This window comes from Squalius cephalus, assembly GCF_949319135.1.
Source record: "Squalius cephalus genome assembly, chromosome: 2".
In the NCBI taxonomy this organism is placed as follows: Eukaryota; Metazoa; Chordata; class Actinopteri; order Cypriniformes; family Leuciscidae; genus Squalius; species Squalius cephalus.
Window position 1 is genome coordinate 12,082,166 of NC_137123.1, and position 13,156 is coordinate 12,095,321.

The 13,156-nt window shown below is 36.2% G+C and overlaps 2 protein-coding genes across 2 annotated transcripts in view; both read left to right on the forward strand.

Moving 5' to 3' along the window:
- LOC307154735 (adhesion G protein-coupled receptor E3-like) overlaps positions 1–3,262 on the forward strand; it is a gene marked incomplete at its 3' end in the record, with an annotated part of 34,213 nt that extends 30,951 nt beyond the window's left edge. Inside the window, exons 15-17 of the mRNA XM_079864821.1 lie at positions 2,765–2,831; positions 2,918–3,009; positions 3,085–3,262. Of these exons, the coding sequence (XP_079720947.1) occupies positions 2,765–2,831; positions 2,918–3,009; positions 3,085–3,262 (337 nt within the window). The remainder of the gene's footprint in view (positions 1–2,764; positions 2,832–2,917; positions 3,010–3,084) is intronic.
- LOC307149157 (putative adhesion G protein-coupled receptor E4P) overlaps positions 1–13,156 on the forward strand; it is a gene marked incomplete at its 3' end in the record, with an annotated part of 269,548 nt that overhangs the window by 49,186 nt on the left and 207,206 nt on the right. The window lies entirely within an intron of this gene.

The window sequence follows — 13,156 nt, forward strand, 5'->3', positions numbered from 1 at the left end:
GATTTTTAACACACAATGTGTGTTAAAATGTAACTCTGGAAACACTCTAAAAAGTTGATGGTATTTTGACACATGTTGTGTAGATTTTTAACACACAATGTGTGTTAAAATGTAACTCTGGATAGAATAGCACTGGGTGGAGGAGAGTTTGTTTTTATGAAAAAAATTATAGGTATATTTTATATGGCATCCCATAAAATGCTCTAAAATAAATAAAGCAATATATTCAAATAAATAAATTAAATCTTAATTAATGAAAACTTAACGGGTGGGGTTTTTTTCAGCCAATCACATCATGCCTCTTTTTCAATGTCTTTTTCAAATGCTGCTTTCACTTGTTATTAATAACCAGATTAACTTTATTTCTGTCAGACTCTACAGAAGCTCTTATTGAGAATTAACAGGTTTTGGTGTTGATGATTCATTGAATGTTTCATTTAAAGTCACCAGAATCGTGATTAGTGTCAGCTTTATTTGAGCTATTGACTCTTTAACATTAGTTTTTTTCTGATTGCTGTAAATGTGTATTTAATCTGCACATTTGAAAAAGCAGATATAATCATGAGAAAAATATGCTCCGATGATAATATTATCATCATGGACATGTAAGATTATTCAAATGGAGCTCAGAAAGAGTTTAATATTTGAAAGATGAGTGTAACACATAAAAGATTAGCATAATGCACTTAGCTTAAAATTAATTTTTAAATACACAGTTCGTACAGAATCTTACAGTCTAAGGTATCAAACAGACATCAAGAATCAGCGTATGAATCTCAACAATGGTGACAAACGAAAAGCTTCATGCCGCAATGCATGCTGGGTGCCACCATAGTGCAAATCTCATCCATGACTCCCAGCATGCATTGCGGCATGAAGCTTTTTGTTTGTCACCATTGTTGAGATTCATGCGCTGATTCTTGATGTCTGTGTTTGACTAATTTCTGCTGCAAATTAATATTTTCAGAAAACATTTATTTTATTTTTCTGCACTGCTGGATAGCATGATATAGTGTCACAAGATCATTATAACTAACAGCACATAAATAAATTAAATGCACACCATCCATTTACTCATAAACTTGATCAGATCAGCACTTGTTGATTATGACATCATCAAGAAAAATCTGATCATCTTTTCACTCGCCATAACAAATGTATTTTATTAAAATACAGTTACAGCAAGAGAAAAACTAAAAGATGAGTAAAGGGTCAAGAGCTCAAATAAAGGAGCCATTAATCACGATTCTGGTGACTTCAAATAAAACATTCAGTGAAACATCAACATCTAAACCTCTGTTAATTCTCAATAAGAGCTTGTCTATGTAGATTAATGATGTCTAAACCATCCAAATGTTCAAACAAACTCTTTATTAAACGTCACTGGACTCCATAAACACAAGTTAACAATACGTTTCAGTGTTCGTCCAAACACTCAGTTGTAAAAACACAGGAAGTAACTCTGGCAAATACACACCGACTACAGTCACATGTGACACATATCTGACACAAGTTGTGTAACTATAACACATTAGTGTGTAAAAGGTTTCAACACACTTCTGTGTAAGAGGAATAACACATTAGTTGTGTTAAAGGTAACACAAAATGTGTAGTCCTTATAAACACAGAGATGTGTTAAGAATCGACACAGGTTGTGTGTTAAATTTGACACAACATGTGTTGTCCCTGAGCACACACACTACATGTGTTAAAATCTACACAACATGTGTTAAAATCTACACAACATGTGTTAAAATCTACACAACATGTGTTGTCCCTGAGCACACACACTACATGTGTTAAAATCTACACAACATGTCATTTTTAACATCTCTTTTTACAGGGTGTGTTGTTTTCAACTCATCATTTTGAGTGCCGACACTCACCATCACTGTGAATGGTATGCAGTGTTTGCTATGTTCTCAAACAAACAGGCCAGTGAAAATACAAGTTATTAATATACAATATTTTGTCAGTTGTTACATTTTAATTAAATTCAAAGTGCAAACTCTGTTAACTGTTATTTCTTCATGAACTTTTGTCAAAAGCAGCATTATCAATGAGGGGTTTAAGTGTGGATAACTGAATAATGTCCAGTACAGTGAGTCTGTCCAGTCATTGAGCTTGAAACATTGTCTTGTACTTTGTGTGCACATGCATTCTGTACTCGACTATTGATTAAACGGTTAATATTTTTGCATCTGCCACTTTCGCTTTATTTTTTAAAATGACACAATTTGTGCGTTAAAATGACTTACACATTTATTGTGTTAAATTTGACACAACATGTGTTGTCCCTGAGCACACTCACTACATGTGTTAAAACTGACACAACATGTGTCATTTTTAACACATCTCTTTTTAGAGTGTGCTTTTCCCTGCTTGAGAATTCCTGTCCAATGAATGGATGACCTTAGCACACGTGTGGTTTTGTTTACACATTTTGGTTCACTTGCAAAAAGAGCAGTGTGAAAGCGAACCGTACCAAACAAAAAAAAAAATCAACATTCTATTTGGTCCGGACCAAAGCAAGTGAACTATCGGACTTTCCTGGTGTGAATACACCCTTAAGTTCATTTGATTAGAGGCAAATAATGCAGCTTGGGACTTTTGTGACATTTCTAATCTGATAAAAAAAAACTTAAAAAAAACTTACACACACTGTAAAAGCACATACAAGATTAAAAAGACTAAAAATCTCAACACCAGACATAGTATTTTTGCCAAATTCATTCAGTTCTTATATTATGTTTCCTCTAAACAGGTGCTGGATTAAAATGGATAAAGGTTTTATCTGGAGTTTTCTGGGTCCTGTTTGTGTCATACTAGCAGTAAGCACATATCTTTTTTTCCTCATGATTTTAATTTATATTACAGGGAAAACAAGGTGATTCATTATTATTATTCTACTTTTCAGTTAAACATGATTCTCTTCATCAACATCATCATCAACCTGAACTCAACTCTCAAAAATCTGAATGCTGAAGTTTCACAGATGAAACAAACCAAGTAACAAACATTCAGATTCAAACACTCCATACAAAAAAAGTAGTCAATAAAGACACTTTAACTCTTTCTCTGCAGGATTATGGTCTTTAAAACACTGGCTCAGTTTGTGATTCTTGGTTGCTCCTGGATTCTGGGTTTCTTCATTAATGGCAGGAAGGAGCTGGAGATCCTCTTCCTGATCTTGAACTCCCAGCAGGGAACCTTCATCTTCCTGGTCTATTGTGTCCTCAATAATGAGGTCAGACATGTTTAAAATCATTTTTGTCCTCCGTAATTATTTCAGCCATTTTATCATCACACTCCATAGGAAAACCGTTTCACTCTCTTCAGAGACAGTATATAAAAGTAAAGTATCTATATTTACTTCTGAAAATTCAAATCTAGTCTCTTTAAACATGTTTTCTTACGTGTTTATTATAAGGAAATTCCACTGTGGTTGATGAGTTTCAGAGGTTAAATGATGTCATGAAGTCACTCAGCTCCTCTCGTCTCATTCTTCTCCAGGTCAGACAGCAGTTCAGGAAGTTCTTCAGATGTCTTTGCTGTGTCAAACAACACCAGTGGTGGAATGTAACGAAGTAAAAATACTTCGTTACTTTACTTAAGTACATTTTTCACGTATCTGTACTTTACTTAAGTAGAATCAATAGTGCATACTTTTGACTTTTACTTCGTTACTTTTTGCAGCAATTATTATACTTTCTACTCCACTACATTTCTACAACGTTTCGTTACATTTTCGTTACATTTTCTGATCAGTTTTTCCCCTTGCCAAAACAGGGATTGAAAAAAATCTCCATGTTTTCGGTGCTGACGCGTTCATGTAACATGTAACTGTGGCGCTGCCAATAAAGCACCTAAAAGCTGTCACAAAGAACCGGCAAAAGTAATGATTATGAATAGCCTATGTAAAATATAACAAGGAGACATTTTAATTGATGCTGACGCGCGATCTTTGCAGTGAACGCGCCAGAGAGAAATGCACATTTCATACGGATTACATGCAGAGAACAGTCTGTTTTCTTTCTTTTTGAATTGTTCTGTTTAAAGGTACACATTTCAAGCTTTCGATATATATATACGTCTCAGGTCTGTGAGGCAAGTACAGACCTGAGTTTCGGTTCATGAGTTTCACCAGTTCACGCGCCCGCGCCTCCGTGTCCTGAACTATTTTCTGCTATATTTACTTATTTATTAAATCCAGGCAATTGATTGATGAAACATTGATTAAAATTAAGATACAATTAATACGAAACGAAATTCACTTTAAAGAAGGGCTTTTGAGGTCTCTGTGAACGTTTTAAAGCAGTATTTTAGTGCCGCTTTCAGAGCGCTCACGTGCGTATAACGGAGAACTGGCACGTCCGTAACATTGTTTTTTCCTCATAAATGTGAACACAAAAAATAAAATGAATATGTTATGTTCTGTGGAGAGCCAACCCTTCTTCATCCGGTGGGTATATTACTTTTGGTTTGCGCAGTGAAATTCACAGAATTACTAAAAAATAGTTTGCCTCCTAAAAGTTAAAGATTTTTTTTGTGTCACGTCCGTTACGGATTTCCCTCATATTAAATATAAAACGCATGTGTCTGTAGACTAGGGCTGTGCGATATATATCGTGAGATTGTTATGCGCATCTCGTCAGTAAAGCCGGTTCCTTGATTAGTAGTAAATCGCCATCACCTGCTTTCAGATGAAGCGGCATTTAGGGCTGAGGAGATAATTAAGTGATTAATTTAGTGATGATTGAGCATTATTGAAGACACCTGATGTTAACAAGCAGAATCACTGAAGAAGAAAATCACAAATTGTAAGTTACCATTAAGGTGATGGGTGTTTGCTTTAGTTGGGCTCTAGACCATTATATGTTTACTTTAATATTTACTGTTGTTTGTCTGCTGTTATTGATTTATAACAGTTAAATGAACAAAGTAAAATGTTATCTATCTTATAGTGTTGGTTATGTTTTGACATAATCATGCTGTGATCTGAAAAAGGAAACTTATTGAGATAGTTTGGTTTAACATGTTAGCTGCAGTTTAGTGATTCTACAGCCTATGATTATCAGTAGGCTACTTTACTTATAATTCAAAATATTTAATAAACATTGTTCTGATCAAAAGACATTCAGATAAATTCATTTAAAACACAGACATCAATAATCAGCCTGTGAATCTCAACAATGGTGACAATAATAAAGCATGTTGCAGTGGCTGCCACCAATCACAGCTCATTAATGGCTCCCATCATGCATTGCGGTATGAATAAATTATGATCTGAATTGTCTATGTAATTTACTTTTCCTAATTGAATATTCTGCTCCTCACCATTGTTGAGATGCATAGACTGAATCTTGACATCTGTGTGTGCCTAAAAGAATGATTTTTTTTTTTAAGCAACTTTTAAGAAATCCTTTATATTATATCAAAAATGCTGGGCATTTATGCAGATTCACTAACCAACAACATAAATCGAAGTCAGAAAGAAGGATTTTAATGAGTTCAGTGATCAAGTTCAAATGATGATTGTCATAATATAACCTACACCATCAGATCACTTTTTTTTTCTTTGTTTATCTGTCAGTTATAACTCAGATACAGCAGCCAAATAAAATCTAAAGTACACATATAATGGTCTAGAGCCCAACTAAAGCAAACACCCATCACCTTAATGGTAACTTACAATTTGTGATTTTCTCCTTCAGTGATTCTGCTTGTTAACATCAGATGTCTTCAATAATGTTCAATCATCACTAAATTAATCACTTAATTATCTCATTAACTTAAACACTCTTGAGTGTGGACTCATACACTCCCAGGAGTGTTAATTTAACACTGGAGTTTTTGCTGTGAAAGAGCCGTATTAACTGACAAGCTGAGCCATATCGCATTAAGTATCGCTGGCGATACATCCGCGATATTAATGCGATATGGCTCAGCTTGTCAGTTAATTACGGCTCTTTGTAGTAAATGCCGCTCCATCTGAAAGCAGGTGATGGTGATTAACTACTAATCAAGGAACCGGCTTTACTGACGAGATGCGCATAACAATCTCACGATATATATCGCACAGCCCTACTGTAGACTAGTATTTTTCTAATGTCTGGACTTCTTTATTAAGGGAGTATGGGGAGTATGGATATATAAACAGTTTCAATTGGTATTTGAGAATTTACATTTCAAGTTTTTACTGCAATTTGTCACGTCCATAACGCTGGGATTGCCTATTTTTAAAGAATTTATCCAGGTCTATGTATTGTATAATGTTAACTTCAAATAAGGGGTGTGGATCCGAGAATCCGAGTTTGTGGATCCGAGTGTCGCGATTTCGGTTTCATATTGCATATTGTTACAGCCCTAATTATTAGAATATAGACATTAAGTATTAAAAGTAAAAGTACTTTCATAACAATTTATTCTCTTAAAGTACATTTTAAATCAGGTACTTTTTACTTTTTACTTAAGTAGGGTTTTCATTGTGGTACTTTTACTTTTACTAAAGTAAATATGTCTCTGGTTATTTGTACTTTTACTTAAGTACTGAGATTCAGTACTTCCTCCACCACTGAACAACACTGAGGACTACAGCAATCACGATCAGGAAATAAAAAGTGCCATTATTATATGGGTATTTTATATAGTGAATGTTTCGGAAATTTTAAATTCATAATTCAACTTGAATGACAGAAAAACATGTTACGAGTGTCTTATTTTATAGCTGTTAATGTTTTTTTTGTTTTTTTTTTAAGTCTTAGGATGTTTTTGGTGGAGGGTGAAAATATTATTTTTATACAGATTCCTCAGAATAATTAAGCTGAAATATTTTCAAGTAAATGTTGACTAAAAACTGTTTCTTGTGTGCATGGTGAAGGGAAATAAATGAATTTACATTCAGAGTTGTAAAGTTATAAATTTGTTAATCTTGCAGAATTATATTTTTGTTTGTGAAGGTCAGAAAGCTGTTTCTTTTTGTAATGACCCATTTTACAGTACACTACTTTAATTGTCTCGTACAAAATATGTCATAAATGTATTTTCAAGAGGGAGGGCCAGAGGATTTATTGGTATTGTGATATAAATTTAAAAACTAAGCTATAAAAAAATTATTAAATGTGCAACTAATGTCTCATTCAAAGTAAATATGTGTCTTGAGTTTTTGTTTTAAAACACAAAAGATTTTTGCTTTTTTTTCCAGGTCACATTCATGCTTTCCTGTATTATTCAAATGCATTTTTGTTACAAAATATCTTAACAAAATGATTGTCAAAGTCACAGGCACAGTCTCCCTCAGCACTACACTTCCCAGAATCATTCCTGTTCACCACCTGCACACACTCCTCCATCCCCTGCACACACTCCTCCTTCACCGGCACACACTCCTCCATCACCTGCACACACTCCTCCATCCCCTGCACACACTCCTCCTTCACCGGCACACACTCCTCCATCACCTGCACACACTCCTCCATCACCTGCACCTGCAAGCCGTCACCCTCGTCATCGCTCTTCAGCACTCATTGCTTTGTCCCAATGCGAAGGCTGCATCGTCCGAAGGCCGTATTTGAAGGCCGATTGCGTCACAGCGGCGTGATGAAGGATGTCCCAATTCAATTCTGCATCCTTCGAAGGCCGTACTCGAAGGCTGGTTGCATCATCGCTGCGCGGCGAAGGCTACCCTGATTCAAAAGCGCCGCCAAATGCACCCTTCATTTCCCCGTGAAAGAAACAAAGGAGTAATCCAGCACTCGGAAAGCATACCTTCTATGGGGGCATCCATTGGCTAACAAGCCATCACCTGCTGTTAGCATTCCATTGACTCCCATTCATTTTGGTATCACTTTGACAGCGAATAACTTTACATCTGAGGCGTTTAAAGACTCCATTTGTCCATTATTTATTTCTAAAGAAACACAACAATGTATAAAAGGCTCCTGTAGAAGATTTTATTATTTAGAAAATAAGTCATTTAGCTATATATTTGTACACTATTATTTTCTTTCTGTGTATGTGTCTTTGGGTTTGACTTTGGAAGCCTGAACGGCCAGAATGTGTATGCAACAGAGAACTCTATTTCAGTAATGTCACATGGTACAAAATATTTCTCAAAATATCTTTAGAATGTAGGGAAGGGATGTAGGTATATATGTGAGAAGCTGGCCACTGAGCTGGTGCGCCTTTCTGCAGAGGGCGTTCAGGCTTTGTTTGTGAAATAGTCTAATATTTCTGGCATCAAAGATCTCTGAGAAGTGATTTCCCAAAAAGATTGAAACCACAACACTCCATTACCTTGTATCTTATTACAAATTAACAATTCCTGGGAGTGTATATGAGTCCACACTCAAGAGTGCAAAGTGTTAAAATATGAGTGTTAAATTAACATTCAAGAGTGTTGAAGTTAATGAGATAATTAAGTGATTAATTTAGTGATGATTGAGCATTATTGAAGACACCTGATGTTAACAAGCAGAATCACTGAAGAAGAAAATCACACATTGTAAGCCACCGTGATGGTGATGGGTGTTTGCTTTAGTTGGACTCTTGACACTTATACATTCACTTTAATTTTTGTTTGTCTGCTGTTATTGATTTATAACAGTTAAATGAACAAAGAGAAGTGTGATATGCTAGTGTTGGTTATGTTTTGACATAATCATGCTGTGATCTGAAAAATTAAACTTGTTGAGATTATTTGGTTTAACTTGCTAATTACAGCAGCTCTGTGATTCTACAGCATATGATTATCAATATTTTTCTTATAATCCAAAATATTTAATAAACATTGTTCTGATCCAAAGACTTTCAAATGAATTTATTTAGAAACGCATACATCAATAATCAGCCTTTGAATCTCAACAATGGTGACAATAATAAAGCATGTTGCAGTGGCTGCCACCAATCACAACTCATTAATGGCTCCCATCATGCATTGCGGTATGAATATATTATGATCTGAATTGTCTATGTAATTTACTTTTCCTAATTGAATATTCTGCTCGTCACCATTGTTGAGATGCATTGACTGAATCTTAACGTCTGCGTGTGCCTAAAAAAAGTATTCTTTTTTTTAAAACAACTTTTAAGAAATCCTTTGTATTATATCTAAAATTCTGGATATTTATGCAGAATCACAGTTATGCTGTAACCAACAACATAAATCAAAAACATAATGTTCAAATGATGATTGTCATAATATAACCAACACCATCAGATCACTTTTTTTCTTTGTTCATCTGGCAGTTATAACTCAGATACAGCAGTCAAACAAAATCTAAAGTAAACATGTAAGGGTCAAGAGCCCAACTAAAGCAAACACTGATCACCATAATGGTGGCTTACAATTTGTGATTTTCTCCTTCAGTGATTCTGCTTGTTAACATCAGGTGTCTTCAATAATGCTCAATCATCACTCAGTGAATCATTTAATTATCTCATTAACTTTAACACTCTTGAGTGTTAATTTAACACTCATATTTTAACACTTTGCACTCTTGAGTGTGTACTCATATACACTCTCAGCCCCAGGAGTGTTAATTTAACACTGGAGTTTTTGCTGTGTACAAAGAGCCGTAGTTAACTGACAAGCTGAGCCATATTGCATTAATTATCGCTGGCGATACGTCCGCGATATTAATGCGATATGGCTCAGCTTGTCAGTTAACTACGGCTCTTTGTAGTAAATGCCGCTCCATCTGAAAGCAGGTGATGGCGATTTACTACTAATCAAGGAACCGGCTTTACTGACGAGATGCGCATAACAATGTGATGCGATATTTCGCCCAGCCCTATCCAACACCATGCAGTCTTGGTTCGTCTGGTTACTTTCCCAGAAGAAAGTGTACTCCTGTTCCCTGATGCTGCCATTTGAAGGGAGTCTGGTCTCCTGTAGTGTGGCGATATCAATGTCCAGCCTCAAGAGCTCACGATTGATGATTGCTGTTTTTCTGGAGTCATCAACCTGATCAAGGTCTTTTTCTATTTGCATTTGTTTTCTTCAGTTGCAGGGCATTCAGCTCTCTCGGCTACCGTAGTCATGAGCCCAACTAAAGGGACACTATAACCATATAACCATAATGGTGACTTAAAAATTGTAATTTTTTAACTTTTTTTATTCTGCTTGTTAGCATCAGGTGTCTTAAATAATGGTCAATCATCACTCAATTAACCACTTAATTATTTTAACACTTGAGTGTGGAGCCTAAGAAGTTTTTTTTTTACTTTATTTTTGCTTTATTAAATGTATCTTTTTATATATTTCTCTGAAGACATTTTTGCTAAAGTAAATATATCTTCATATTTATATCCTGAAAAATAAATATACTACAATTAGGTAAAACTTCACAATAAGGTGTCAGTGTAGGATGTGTAAGTTGGGGAATGGCGGGCGGTTAGGTAAAGCTGTTGGTATACTGTAAAAAGTGCAGTTGACTTAACTTTAAAAAAAGTGAATGCCTTAAAATGATTAAGTAAATTAACTTCATGCTTAATTAAAAAAAAAAAAAGAAAGAAAAGTTATGTGGAATTGTCAAGTTCCTCAGAGGCCACCATGTTCTAGTCTGAACAGACAATATGTCGGTGGTCTCATATAGAAATCCTCTGAGGTCATTCCCTCTATGCAGACTGGCGCACCCGATACTCCTGTGGTCCCAGGGCAAACTGCTCTCTCTCTCAGAGCACTCTATATCCCTGTACAGTAAAATATAATTTGTTTTTGTCATTTTTGCAGATTCATGTGAACGGGGATAACATTCAAGCAGGACCCAAATGACAGCCCATCAAAAACCCACATGGACATGTTGGTTGTGATGAGAGCAAAACTGATGTTGTTGTGTTTGGCCCTCAGCTCTTCGCCCCTTATCTCTATTACATGTTGATTGAATGTGTTATTCATGTAGGTTCCCACAAGTGAGAGAATATATGAACTTTCAAGAAATGAGAAAAATGCAGCTTTTTGAAGAAAAGCAAAACTTCCTAAGAAGTTCTTGATAAGATCAAACAGGTTGAACCACACGTTGAACACATCACTTCACAGGAGGTGTTTTTGTTTTCTTCTGACAAAGACCTATTCTTCATAAAATTATTCAGATACTTTTGACATGAAAATCTTTGTACACAGCAAAATCCCCAGTGTTAAATTAACACTCCTCAGTGTTTATATGTGTCCACACTACAGGGTGTTAAAAATTAACACTGAACAGTGTTGAAGTTAATGAGTTAATTAAGTTAACACTGAAGCAGTGGTGAAGTTAATGAGATAATTAAGTGATTAATTAAGTGATGATTGGCCATTAGTGGTGACACCTGATGATAACAAGCAGACTCACTGAAGGAAAGAGAAACAAGAACAGAAAAAAGAGAAACACAAGAACTACTGACTTCGAGCCATTATTGCACTTATTATTTTACCAGTTTGACTTTATTTCTGTCATACATCTACACACGGTCTTATTTAGATTTAACAGAAGTTTAGATGGTAATGTTTTATGGAATGTTTCGTTTCATGTCACCATTATGGTGGTCAGTGGTTGCTTTAGTTGGGCTCTTGACACTTTATTATTAAACATTAGTAGTTCTCTGGCTGCTCCGACTCTGTGCTTATAGAGCATATGTGTTGTGGCAAGAGAAACTATGATTTGGGCTGTGTTTCCTGAAAGCATCACAAGCCTAATTTGATCGTATAGACCATTTGTTGCAGTTGGTCTGTGATCAAGTTAAAGGGATAGTTCAGGATTTTAGACATGAATCTCTATAGCTTCCCCATAAGCAGTGTGGTGCATTGACCATGACTTACCCCCGACAGCGTCCTGTGAGCCGAGCTCCGGTCCAGTTTTGGTCAAGATGAAATTAGTCCGGCAAGTTTGCTGGGGTCACGGCAATAAAGCTTTTTTCTTCTCAAATCAATATGTGTTCAAAAGAGTGATATATTTGCATCACAAAACCGCTGTCTATGGAGAGGTCAGACCTCGTAATGGCTTGGCACTATTTTCTCCCCCGTCATATCACTGCGCGCTGCCGCTACCTACAGCCAGCTGGGAGCCGCGCACGTGTCACTTTGTTTACAGCTCGTAAAGAGAACGATAACATGTCTGACTACAGCAGCGACGATGACAACATTGACTTCGACACACAGCCAAAAGGATATCTTTTGGGATATCAAAAGGATAGCTTCTTTATCTTCGCCAGTTTGGAGTTCACATTGAAGCCCAGAGCAATGAGCCAAAGTCGCCTCAGAGCAACATCTGCCACAGGAAATCTTTGAAATGTGTGAGGAGAAAGCGCCACATCTTTGTTTGTACAGTCCGGATAGTCACAATTCCGCACCATTTTCTACAAAGCTTGTACAAACTGATCGCTCTTGGTGAGTAGCTATGTTAGCTCGTTCGTGTAGCTGTTCTGAGCACGTAAACACTGCTGTAAACACTGCCGAACAACTGAAAAAGTGGTGTGCGCCTGCGCAGCTCGCAGCTGGCTGTAGATAGCGGCAGCGCGCAGTGTTATGACAGGGGAGAAAATAGTGCCAAGCCATTACGAGGTCTGACCTCTCCATAGACAACGTTTTAGTGACGCAAATATATCACTCTTTTGAACACATATTGATTTGAGAAGAAAAAAGCTTTATTGCCGTGACCCCAGCAAACTTGCCGGACTAATTTCATCTTGACCAAAACTGGACCGGAGCTCGGCTCACAGGACGCTGTCGGGGGTAAGTCATGGTCAATGCACCACACTGCTTATGGGGAAGCTATAGAGATTCATGTCTAAAATCCTGAACTATCCCTTTAAGTTTAAGATGCTTTTGGAAATTCAGCCCTGGTTATGAATTGATGATGAAATTACTAGTGACCTGTTTCAATGATGTCACCCATCATTATAAGCTGATTTATCCAATTGTTTTATTAATTTTTCACTACAGTAGTTACTTCCAGCAATGTTTTAAAGATCTGAATGATTTAAAATCACACACAGACATCAAGAATCTACATATGAATCTCAACAATGGTGACAATCAAACAAATGCTTAATGTTGCAATGCATGATGGGAGCCACCAATCAGAACGCATCAATGGCTGACATCATGCATTGCAGCATGAATAAATTATGCAGCTGAATTGTCCTGTAATTTTCATTGTTTTTTCTGTTTGCTTTTATT